The sequence below is a fragment of the Canis lupus genome, chromosome 20, assembly GCF_011100685.1.
Source record: "Canis lupus familiaris isolate Mischka breed German Shepherd chromosome 20, alternate assembly UU_Cfam_GSD_1.0, whole genome shotgun sequence".
Classification (NCBI taxonomy): Eukaryota; Metazoa; Chordata; class Mammalia; order Carnivora; family Canidae; genus Canis; species Canis lupus.
The window spans coordinates 50,342,906-50,354,897 of record NC_049241.1 but is presented as its reverse complement, the minus strand read 5'-3'; the positions used below and the strand labels follow the sequence as shown (position 1 = coordinate 50,354,897).

General features: G+C 54.6%; 2 protein-coding genes across 2 annotated transcripts; one reads left to right on the top strand and one right to left on the bottom strand.

Annotated features, from left to right (window-relative positions):
- The first annotated feature begins 3,722 nt into the window (after window positions 1-3,722).
- Window positions 3,723-5,341, top strand: SWSAP1 (SWIM-type zinc finger 7 associated protein 1). The gene is made up of 2 exons (XM_038565321.1): window positions 3,723-4,017; window positions 4,637-5,341. Exons 1-2 carry the CDS (start codon window positions 3,769-3,771, stop codon window positions 5,132-5,134), a joined length of 747 nt encoding a protein of 248 aa, XP_038421249.1. The 5' UTR covers window positions 3,723-3,768; the 3' UTR covers window positions 5,135-5,341.
- Window positions 5,342-6,117: 776 nt separating this feature from the next.
- EPOR (erythropoietin receptor) lies at window positions 6,118-11,197 on the bottom strand. The gene is given in 8 exon segments (NM_001048111.1): window positions 6,118-7,091; window positions 7,185-7,272; window positions 8,692-8,779; window positions 8,862-9,015; window positions 9,191-9,345; window positions 9,424-9,602; window positions 9,998-10,133; window positions 10,946-11,197. Coding segments are annotated over 8 exon segments (1,527 nt in total). The 5' UTR covers window positions 11,061-11,197; the 3' UTR covers window positions 6,118-6,479.
- Between the last annotated feature and the right edge of the window lie 795 nt (window positions 11,198-11,992).

Sequence of the window (11,992 nt, the reverse complement as noted above, 5' to 3'; positions counted from 1 at the left end):
TATCCCAGGCCCCACTAGGGATGTTATGTAATGCTTAGTATTATACCATAGTACCTTTCAAAAAACCTGAAAAGTTCTGAATTCCAAACTCTAGGATCAAGGGTTTAGGTTAGCGTTTGGGACCTCTAATATATTAGATATGGATAAGTGAGAGAAGAAAATTAAAGCTAGAAAAGACAATGGGACAACTTTGGGATGGGGACAGCTTGCAATTTAAAGAGGGGACTCCTAGGTGGCTCAGCGGTTGCACGGTTGTGATCTGGGGCTCAGATCACTCAATCTGGAATCGAGTCCTGCATCAGGCTCCCTGCAAGGAGCCTGCTTCTCCTCTTCCCTGTGTCTCTGCCTCTCTCTCTCAGTCTGTGTCTCTCATGAATAAATTAAATAAATAAATAAATAAATAAATAAATAAATAAATAAATAAATAAATAATCTTTTTAAAAAAAATAAAGAGGCATTAAAGAGGGAGAAGAGAGCCATGTAAATATGTCAGGGGGGAAGGGACATTAGAGGCAGAGGGAACAGCAAGCATGAAATCCCTGAGGTGGCAACCAGCCCACTGTGCTCAGGGAACAGTGAGGAGGCCTGTGCAGCTCAGCTCGAGCCGGGAAGGAGGCTGATAGAGGGTGAGGAGGTGGGGTGGGTGGTGGGTCTGATTGTGGGCCATGGGAAATGAGATGGAAGCATGAGAGGGCTTAAGGTAGAGGAGGGATAGGACACGGAGCCCCATTCTTCACCAAACAGAGCTCCTGTTTCGAGGGATCGCACCCCTGAGAGCCATGTTTCCTTCTGTCGCACGCTTACCTCTCTGCGGGCCAGGAAAGAAGCAAAACTTCAGCACAGCGGACAGCGCTCCAGCCAAACCAGTCAGCGCTGTCCGCGGTCCTGAAATTAAGTGCTGGCCACGAAAGGGTAAATAAAGTAGGGGTTGCCAGACACAAGAAACGTTAGGGCCTGTAGAGAGGGTGGTGATGGCCCGCCTCACCTAGTCCACACCCTCATCCCAGGAACCCCGGGATAATTTTAGGCAGAAAACCTAGACTAAGGTATATGTGCTTATTCAAAAGACCTCTTGATGTGCCCCTGTAGGCCTCACAGAATCTAACTGAACTCAACAAAAAACTGAGTTCTGGCTTATAATGTAAGTCAGACCACAACCCTTCTCTTCTCAAACCCTCTTGTGGCTTACCCACCATGCATCCTGGTAAAAGCCAAAGTTCTCCCGGTGCCTCAGGGCCTTTGCACATAAAGGTGCCACCACTTGCAATTCTCTTCCCTCACACATCTACATGGTTTGCTCCCTCAGCTCCTTCAAGCCTTTTCTCAAGTGTCACCTTCTCAGGCCTGCCCCTACCACCCTATTTCAGATTGCAAAAACCAAACAACTGGTCCTTCCAACTTTTTCTCCCCTGTGCAATTTTTTTTTTTTTTTTGCATACACTTGTCATTCACTCACAGGCTATTTAAACTCATTATGTTTAGTGGTCATTATCTTCTCCCTCACTAGGATGTCCACTCCACGAGGACAGAGACTTAATTGTCTTTTCACTTCTGAAGCCCTAGTGCCTAGAACAGGGCCTGGCACACAGGAAAGAAATGAAATGAATTAAATAAAATTTTATGAAATGAATTACTTAATCACTTGATGATGAAAAACAAGGGAGAAACAGAGACTACCTCTGAGCTGTCTACTCCCCTGTCCCTTCACACTTTGATCCTCCCTCCTCCTGGGACCTTCTCTACGGTAAGGGTCCTTCTATCAGGACATGAAGACAGGCTTCTGAGAAGTGAGAGGAGTACTATGTGTACAAGAAATATGCCAAACATCTGCATCTCTGCCCATGTACTCAGTCTACATTTATGCGCACTTGCTGTGTGCTAAATGCTGTTCCAGGGGCTAGGGGCCCAGCAATGAACAAAAGAAAGAACCTCCCTGGTGGAGCTGACATTCTAGTGAGGAGAGAGGCAATAAGAACATAACGTTGGAAATGACAAGTAATTTGGAAAGAAATATAGATAAGCAGTTAAAATGTGTAGGGCATGCAATTTTACACGAGTGATTAGGGAAAGCCTCTCTGAGTAGGTGATATTTGACCAAGACCTGAATGGAGTTGGAAAATGAGCCACAGGGAAATTTAGGAGCTGAGTGCTCCCAGTAAAGGAATATCGAGTCTAGTGGGGCTGTGTTGGGCATGCTCCCATGTATGTAACTGCACGACTATGTGATACTAGTGTCACTACTGGGTGCTTGTGCATTTGGAGTGTTGCAAGTTGAGGTGAAACATGGGTTGTGCATCTCTTGGTGGGGGGATTGAGGTGGTGTGTTTCACAAGAAATGTAACAGTGTGCTTTGTGTATGTGTGTATCGAAAGAGTTGCAGGCACATTAGCTGAAAGGAAGTGTGTGTGTGTGTGTGTGTGTGTGTAATAGCAATTGTTTGGTTGTATCAGAGTGTGTCCTAATCTGTGTGCAAGGGAAAGGATGTGGGGATGTAAATGTGGGAGGAAGTGGATATGGGATGCTTTGTGTCAAGGTAGGATAGGGCTGTCAGCATGTGGGTGATGGGGGTTCTGAAAGTAGAATATATGCAGAGATGCCATGGTGTGTGTGTGTGTGCGCGCGCGTGCACACAAGCACGCGTGCATGTGTGTAGAGGGCTGTGGAGGTGCCTGGCTGTGTGGGTGGGTGTATTGGGGGATGTTGTAGATCTGTTTTCTGGCCCCAGAGGGAGAGAGAAAGCCCAGGAAATATCAGTTCCGCCGCCCCTGGGTCTCCTGGCAACAGCACCACTTTGAAGTTACCAGGAGACAGAGTTGCCAAAGCAACCGGGCTGAGTGGCAGCTCTAGGGCGAAGTCTGGGTGAGGAGACCTAGCCAGCCATCACTTAACCACTCATCTTGTTCCTCCTCCTTTCCCAGTTTCTCATCAGTCCTACTTCCTTTCTTCATTCATTCGTTTAACAAGCATATATTGAAAATTTACAACGATCTAGTCGCTGTTCTGGGCGATGGAAACACTTAAGTGAACAAGACAAGATCTCTGCCTTGGCTGTCCCTCAATCTCCCACCCTGTGTGACTGTCTACCTGCACTTTCTTTGGTTGATGGTCATGCCCGACCCCCTTGCCCCAGGTAAAACCCAAGCAGCTCCCAGGCCAAAGAGAAAGCCAGCTGAGACTCCTCTTCTCACAGACCCTCAGAGGTGGCTGCTGCTGTTTTGCACGAGGATGTTCCTGAGCCTGCAGCCTCCAACACAAGCTTGTGCCAATACTAAGGTGCAGAAAAGGAAGCACACAAGCTCCTCCATTATTCACCTTCCCAATTGTCATTAGGTGACATCAGCAGAAACACACACAGACCCATTCATCACAATATTCCTCTGAGATGTCAGGAGCTCCATTTCACAGATGAGCAGACTGAGCCTAGGAGACTTTAAGTAATGTGTTACTGATTAGGGCCTGTTTCCTTCAACTCCCAACACTTATATTTGTTTGATTAGCTGACTAGTTCACAATAATGATAGTCGTGCTGCCTCCCTCGGCCGACTTGCGCAAGGGAAGGGTCTTTTCTCCCTCAAATGCCAACATTCCTCCTCCCTCGGACTGTTATTTGCCCCTTCACGAGGGGAGAAGCTAGTCCAGGCCAATCTAACTTTGATGGCAGATCCATGAGCCAATGGAGAAGCTAAGTGCATTGTAACCAATGAGACCCCGGGTTGGGCGGGACTAAGGGCGGGGGCGGGCCGTTGATCGGACAGAGGCACGTTGCGAATGGCGGAGACGCTGAGGCGGGTGCTAAACCAGGGCAGCTCGGCAGAGTCCGGGGAGGAGTACACAGCGGAGGCCGGGCCGCCTTTACTGCTGCTCGGCGGCCCAGGCTCCGGAAAGACCGCGCTGCTATTCGCGGCGGCCCTGGAAGCGGCAGGAGAGGGCCGAGGCCCCGTCCTCTTCCTGACCCGGAGGCCTCTCCAAAGCCTGCCTCGCGGGACCGGAGCGGCGCTCGACCCCCTGCGGCTACAGGTAACCGAGGGGTGGGACCGGAGGCGGCCTAGTTCGCACCTGAGCGGATCAAGGCTTGAGTGACAGTCAGACAGACCAATGGAAGGGACGACGGGAGAGCGAGGCGGGGCGGCCATTGTGGGGCGGAGTCAGGAAGGAGCCGGGACGGGAGGGCGGGGGCGGGACCAGAGCAGGCGTTGTTGAGACTGGGAAACCATCAAAAAAAAAAAAAAAAAAAAAAAAAAATTAAAGCGGGACGCCTGGGTGGCTCAGCCGTTGAGCGTCTGCCTGTGGCTCGGGGGGTGATCCCGGAGTCGCGGGATCGGGTCCCGCATCGGGCTCCCCGCATGGAGCTTGCTTCTCCCTCTGCCTGTGTCTCTGCCTCTCTCGCTCTCTCTCTCATAAATAAATGGATAAAATATTTTTTAGAAAATTAAAAAAGGTCGGGAAAGCGTCCCAAAAAGGGGGACGGGATGAAGGGAAGAGTATTCCACCAATTCTGAGCTGCTTCACTCTGGAACCAGCTACCCGGGTGGGGTGTGAGCGCCGAGCACAGGAAATACAGGGAAGCGGGGCAGCTGGAGCTGGGAGCCTGGCTTCCTGAGCTGAACCTAGTGTTTTCTCTTTTAACTCACTTTAGAAGATACGCTTCCAGTACCCACCCTCAACCCATGAACTCCTTCAGCTTCTGTGCTCTGCCCATGAGGCCCTGGGCCCAGCCCCCTCCCTCCTGCTGCTGGATGGCCTGGAGGAGTACCTAGTGGAAGACTCTCAAGAAGCGGCCTACTTGGCTGCCCTGCTTCTAGACACAGCTGCCCACTTCAGCCACCGGACTGGGCCTGGCCAGGGCTGTGGGCTCATTGTGGCCCTCCAGATCCAGGAAGAGGAAGAGAGTGGGGATGGCCTGCAGCTGTCGCTGCTCCAGCGGTACTTCCCTGCCCAGTGCTGGCTGCAGGTGGATGCACCAGGCCCAGGACAGCGCGGCCTCCGAGCCTGCCTGGATTCAGGTGGGCTGAGCCCTAGAGCAGAGTGGTGGGTGGCTTTCCGACCAGATGGAGAGATGACAATCACCCCATGGCCTACCCAGTCTGGTAACCCCAACTCAGACAAAGGTTCAAGTTCTGGAGGCCAGCCTTGAGCTTTGATGTGTGACACCCTCTTTGTGCCTCAACTGCCCATGGCTGGAATACTTACTTCAGGGACTTGTACAGATTCAAAGACCTAAAGAACAGTGCTTTTTCTCTTGAAACAGAGCATTACCATGTACCTATCATGCCCAATCAACATATTGTTTTGCTGTTTTGAACTTTATAAAATGTTTCGTGATAAATGTAATCTTCTAAGACTTCTTCTCCCACTCAGCATTATTATTACGATTAGTTCAGGGGCACCTGGGTGGTTCAGTGGGTGAAGCATCTGACTTCAGGTCAGGTCATGATCTCTGGGTCCTGGGATCGAGCCCCAGGTCAGGCTTCTCACTTTTTCTTGCACACATGCCCTGGTTCGTGTGTATGAGGGGTTTTAGGGTATACACCTAGAAGTGGAATTGGGAGAGAAGTTCTGCATGTGTTCATCTTTCCTTGGTTATGTCAAACTTTTAAAAAGTGGTTAAACCAGAACTGCCAGTGAAGCCACCTGATGACATTGGTCCCATCAGAGTACTTTCTTAGAACAGGGCCTGATTCAGAATAAAGCCTTACAAATTATTGTTATTCGTAGTGGCAGAGACTAGCTAGAGGCTCATTCAACGACTTTCCTCTCCTGGGCTGTACTGCTAAACTGCATTTTTTCCCCTGCTGTCCATGGTTCTAGCTGGGGTCCTGTGACTATTTCTGGCCAGTGGCATTTGTAAAAAAGAAATAGATACTACTTCTTAGGCTAAGTCCCTAAAATGGCCCACCAAATCTTCTGCGATTTGTTTTGCTTATTGGTTGGCAAGATGCAGAGAATCCATTTAAGGTGGCCCCGGGGGATGGTGAAGTTATAGACCAAGAGAGTCTGGGCTGCTGACTCATCCCAGAGATGGCTGCCCACTTGTTTGCATTGAAATATGAGAGAGAAAGCATTTGATGTGTTAAGCAGTCACATTTAGGAGTTTTTTGTTATGGCACCTAGTATAACATATACTGACTAATTCATTTTATTATGATTGTTATTGAGGTGGTCAGGTCCAGAATTTCAGACTGAGCTTGAGACCTTTTACTGCTGCCCCTATGGCCTGGGTCCAGGGAAGGATGGGGCTTACAGGGTGTTTGTAGAAGTCATGATAGGAACAAAAAATACACACACATACACACACACACACAACTCTATACATTTCAAAATACTGCAAGGATGTACTGAGCAGGATGGGCTGGGCAAAAGCCAGGGTTAGCCATGTCCCTAGTCCTGAGGGAGGCCTCACCAACCCTGCTCCATAAGTCTTAGGCCTGGACTAGTACTTGAGGTCATGCTGAGTCTCCAAGCATCTGAAGACTGGAGTCCTAGGAACAGGCCACGTAGCCGGGGGGTGAAGGCTCAGGGGCTGGGATGAGGTTGTTCTCATAAGGGTTTAAGAAGGGGCTGTTCAGTGAGTCCCCCTGGGCTCCCTGGGAGCCCCCTGAGCTGTAGTCAGTTGAGATGCCAGAGTCAGACACCATGAGGTACAGGTACTTTATGTGGGGTGGGGTGGGGGGCAGCTCAGGGGGCAGTGCCCTTGGGCACAAGAGCTGGGAGCTGGGATCCAGGATGGTATACTCAAAGCTGGCGCCCAAGGCCCCCTCTGGCCCAGGCTTCAGGGACAAACCAGATGAGCAGGAGGATGCTTCTGAGCCTTTATCCATGGCTACTATGTCCAAACTGCCACCAGACTGTGAGACATCCTCACTGGACGGGTTCCGGGGCAGCAACCACTTGTCCAGCACCAGGTACGTGTCCTGGGAATGTTCACTGCCCACTGGCTCCAGCAGGGGCCCCTCATCATCTGCCCCTGGCTCCACTGCTTGTGGTGCCCCCCAGCAGCGTTCAGAGAGGACTTCCAGGGGTGCGGGTGGGTCCTCTGCAAGGGGAGTACAGGGGCTCCACCAAAGACAGCCCTCGTTCTGGTACAGCCACAGCTGGGGAAATAGCACCAGCCTGCTCAGAGACCTGGGGTTCAGCCACAGGAGCAGGGAAGCGCCAGGCCCTGAGGGGACAACCATGCCACCTACCTGGAAGTTACCCTTGTGGGTGGTGAAGAGGCCCTCAAACTCACTCTCAGGGCTTGGGATGCCAGGCCAGATCTTCTGCTTCAGAGTCCTGGTGAAGCCAAAAGGACCACAAACACGGGTATGCATCACTGAATACCCACCAGTACCCTCTTAGGAGGAGTCACAGAGGCATAGATAGTCCTAGCCCCTTGCGATGACGGTGGAAGCAGAGAGGTGCATAGAGGCAGAGGAACAGAGGCTCTGGCTTGCATCTGCAAGGCTTACAGGTAGGTGACTAGATCCCGGTTTTGAAGGATGCACAGGAGTTCAATATCACTAATGTTACTTCCCTTTTTACTCCTTTCCATAATATTCCCCCACTGTACTCAGAATAAAATCCAAACACCTCCCTACCACCCTGCAGACAGTCTGGCATGTTCTGACCCCTGTCACCTCCCTCACCTCATCATTTACCACTTCCTCCTAACACATTCTGCTCTAGCCAGAGAGCCCATCTTGGCAGCTACTTCAGTGTTTCGAGCTCATTCCCGCCTCAGGGCCTTTGCACTTGCTCTTTCTTTTCCATTTTCATGTGGCTGCCTTCTTCCAACATTCAGGTCTCCACTCTGATGTCAATGCCCAGAGGCCTTCTCTGATCATCCTGTCATGTGCCCCTACTCTAGTTGTTTCTGTGATATCACTTATCACAATGCATAATCAAGTATCTTTGATAATGGGGCGTCTGGGTGGCTCAATCAGTTAAGTGTCTGCCTTCAGTTCAGGTCATGGTCCCAGGGTCCTGGGATTGAGCCCCATGCCAGGCTCCCTCTCCCGCTCCCCCTGCTGTGCTCTCTCTCTCTCTCTCTCTGTCAAATGAATAAGATCTTTAAAAAAATCTGTTGATTTCCTTGTAATTTGACTCAGCTATGAAATCCATACGATCATGGAGACATGTTTGTTTTCCACTTTCTCCCCAGTGCCTAGCACACAGCTGGCATTCCCATGTGTTTTCCAACCAAGTAAATAAACAAGGCCTTGAAAGACCACTAGAAGACTGCTTGGCAGACAAGGCAGGAAGGGCATTCTGGCCAAAAGGAACAGCATGTGCCAAGCCTTGAAGGTGTGAAACCACATGGTATGTGCTGGGAATTATAAAAACCTCAGGATGGTTGGTCCTACCATGAAGAATCTAAGGAGTTTGATGACAAGGGCAGGAGGCACTCAAGGTGTTAAATCTTTCCATTAAGCTCATCCCGGGATTTTACAAAAGTTGATACAATTGGGAAAAGGAACCAGCAAAGGAATTCAAGGAGTAGCCACTGAAGTTGAAGGTAAACCAGGTGAATGTTCCCAGGGGATTTTAAATATGAGTCTGGGTCTGGTCTGACTTGCACCCCAGCCCTGCCACTGACTCCTCACTGTGTGTCCCTGGGCAAGTGCCTGCCTGTCTCTGAGCTTAGCTTTCCACAGCAAAGGGAGAAAGTTGGTGGGGAGGAGTCTGGGCTAGGTGCCCAAACAGGGCGCTCACCGGCGGTGGGAGAGCAGGGCGAGCACGGCCAGCAGCAGCAGGATGAGCACGAGGATGAGGGAGAGCGTCAGGATGAGGGGGTCCAAGTCTGGGGGGCAGGGAGTCGGTCAGGGCGGTGGGATTGCCCCGTGTTCCGCCCCAGCCCCTCCTACGCCTGCCTGGGGCCTCACCACTAGCTGTCAGCAGCGACGCAGGCTCGGACCAGGAGCTCCAGAAGCCTCCGAAGCTCGGCTCGGCCATTCGCGCGCGAACCATGAAGGTGTAACGCGTTCCGCCCCGGAGGTTGCTCAGCACGCACTCGGTGCGCCCGTCCAGGATCTCCACCTGGGGGCGGGGCCTGGGTGAGAGGCGCGGCCAGGGGCGGGGCGAGCGGAGAAAGCGCGGGGCCCGGGGGGCGTGGCCAGGGCGGGCCGTGGTGGCCAACTGGGGGGTTGGGGGGAGGAGGCGGGGCTGCCCGCCCCAGTGGAGCCCTCGGGGCTGGCGGTCAGGGCGGCCTCACCTTCTGTGAGCCCCCTGCGACGCTGCCTGAGATGTTCACTTCGTAGCGGATGAGGCTGGCCACGGGGGCCCCGGGAGGCGGGAGCCAACGCAGCACCACGTGGCCTCCCTCGTCCGCCCGCCGCGCCAGCAGCCCCGCCGGAGGGTCCAGGAGCACTGCAGAGGGGGGTCGATCAGGTGGGCGGTGACCGAGACTCCCTCACCGGACAAAGTCCCCATTCCCTGCGCACTCACCCACTTCGTTGATGTGGATGATGCGGCGATAGAGCAGAGCGCCCGACGATACCGCTGTGACGCGCAGCTCTAAGGGCACGAAGCTCGACGTGTCGGCCGTGGGCAGCGAGCACCAGAAGCGCACAGCGCCGCGAGTCGTGGGCGCCTGGTGCAGGCTGCACGTTTTCCAGGGCTCACCCCTGTGCGCCAAGGGGCCAGAGAGGCAAGGGAGCAAGTTGGGGGTGGGGACGCGAGGGTTCGTATTGCCCGGACCGTGGGCACATTTTGGACGCGAACACCAGGGGGCGTCCCAGCCCCGACGCACGCGACGCCTTAGGCCTATTCTAGGGGTGCTGTCCCCGCGCTACTATTTGGGATCGCTCTCCCACGGAGTCACGGGAGTGTTCCAGCCCCAGCCACTAGGGGGGGCGTGTCAGCCCTGACCCCGCAGCCTTCGCACCAGTCACCCCACCAGGGAAGGTGCCCTGCGGCCCCTGAAACGAGCAGACACCCCAAAGCGTGAGCTCCGGGGCGCTCTGTCCTGCGCACCCGCCCCCTCCTCGGAGGCCCACTCCACCTGCCCCGTTGCACTCACTCCAGCTGGTAGAAGAAGCTGTAGTTGTCTGGGCCCACCCCGGCGCTTGCCGCTTCCTCCCAGAAACACACCAAATCCTCCAACCGTTCGGTGAAGCACAGAAGCTCTTCGGGCGCGCGGGCGGCCAGCAGGGCCGCTGGCGGGGGGGACAAGGGGAGGGGGTCAGGGGAGCCCAGTCTTCGGGCCACAGCGTCCTTCCCCTCCCTCCCGCCGCCTGCGCGAACCGATAAGAAAAAAGCCCCGCCTCGCTCTACCCCGAGCGGGCCCTCTCGGAGGGTCCACGGCGGTGGCGCCCCCCGAGCTGCCAAGCGCGTCCCCGCCCACCCCACGACCCGCGGGACTGCGCGCAGCCTTCAAGGCCTCTGCTCCCCGCGGCCGGCCCCGCCCCGGGCCAGGCCAGGCGTGCCGCTGGATGTGTGCGGAGGTGGCGGCCCCCTATCGGCCCCGGCAGGCTGCCGGCTGCCCGATAACGCCAACCGTGACACCCGCCCCCGCCCCTGCCCTCAAGCCGGCGGGCCCGGGATCTGGCGCCCGCGTACAAACCGTGTTTACAGTCGCCAGCAGCCCGGCCCCTCTGCCAGGCCCCGGGCTTCGTCCTCCCTCAGTGAAGGGTCGGCTAGGTCCCCTCTCCTCGGGGACTCCAGATGGCAAGGCCTAGACCTAGCACCCCCCGCCCCCCGCCCCATTAGGATTTATCATGTCCCAGGCTCCCTGAAAAGAGAAAAACGGGCACCTTACGTCTCCCTCCAGACCCCGTCTGGAGTCTTAGATCCCAGCATGCTGCATACACCGGTCCCCGTCTAAGAGGTTCAGAAACCGGCTTGGCCCCCAGGACCTACGCTGGAGGCACAGAACCCGACCTGACCCCCAGGCCCCAGGCTGGAAGTCCAGGCCTGAGCATCGCCCTCCGGGACCTAGTGCGGGGGTCCCACACAGATCCACCCTTACCTTTACTTTCAAACTTGGGGTCCAGGGGTTTGGGTAGGGAAGCCCAGGCGGCCCCAGCCAGCAAGAGACAGAGAGAGCCGACTCCAGGCCACAGGTGCGTCCATAGGTGATTCATGATGCAGCCCCCCGCGGCGACGGGGGGCCCAGGGCCCCTGCCCCCCTTTCCCCCTGGCACAGTCCACAGCTGGGTCGGCAGCTGGCTCCTCCAGACTCAGCTGACCAGGCCCTTCCTGGCCAGGCGCCTCCAAGTGGCAGCTCCTTTGAGGGGGCGGGACCACACGCAGCCTGGGCTGAGATAAGCGGGAGGAGGCCGTCCTGCTGGTCCCGCGGGAGGTGGTAGGGGCCCTCAGGGGCCCCCCCGCGGCCCCTTGGGGGTCAGAACGGCACCGGGTTCTGCGGCAGACACACTTTCTTCCTGCGTCGCCCTGGACAGGTGACTTACCTGAGCTTCAGCCTTCTCATCCGTAACATCGGGCTGGGTGCTCAGCAAACATTCCAAAAATGTAAGACGCTGGTATTATCGTGCTAATCAACATCTCTTCCGAGTTTGGGTAGGAATAAATGATCATAACTGACTGGCGGGTGAGCGTTTGCACGATGCTAGGCAGTGTGGCCAGACGAAATGTACCATGTGATCCTGTACTGGTAAAATAATACACATTCTGGATGTCAAGATCTGTGATTTTTTTTAAAAAACAGGTTTTTTGTTTTGTTTTGTTTTTCCCCTTGGGATTTTATTTTACAAGGAAAGTGCTGTTCTTTTAATAATCTAGGAAGTAATTATAGTACATACCGGGAAAGCCATTCGCTTGGGTTGAGCTGCTCAAAGTAGGGTAAACAGCTCCAGAGGGGTACCTGCCTGGGGCAGGGGTGGGTACTTGCACCTGCCCTCCGGAGACTAGCCGGTCAGAACACTTTGTTTCCTGGAGCCCCGCGATTGGCTCAGGGTGGGCATGTGACCCAAATGGATCCCATGAGCCTCCACCCTGGGACTTTACCCAGAGTTACTGGGAAGACGGTGGCCCTTTCTTTTGGGCTGTGAGGGCC

Bases quoted from the DNA above. Each gene is read 5' to 3' on its own strand.
- SWSAP1 (XM_038565321.1), top strand. From the start codon at position 3,769: ATGGCGGAGACGCTGAGGCGGGTGCTAAACCAGGGCAGCTCGGCAGAG. The intron at 4,018-4,636 runs GTAACCGAGGGG...AACTCACTTTAG, and splicing joins TCGACCCCCTGCGGCTACAG to AAGATACGCTTCCAGTACCC.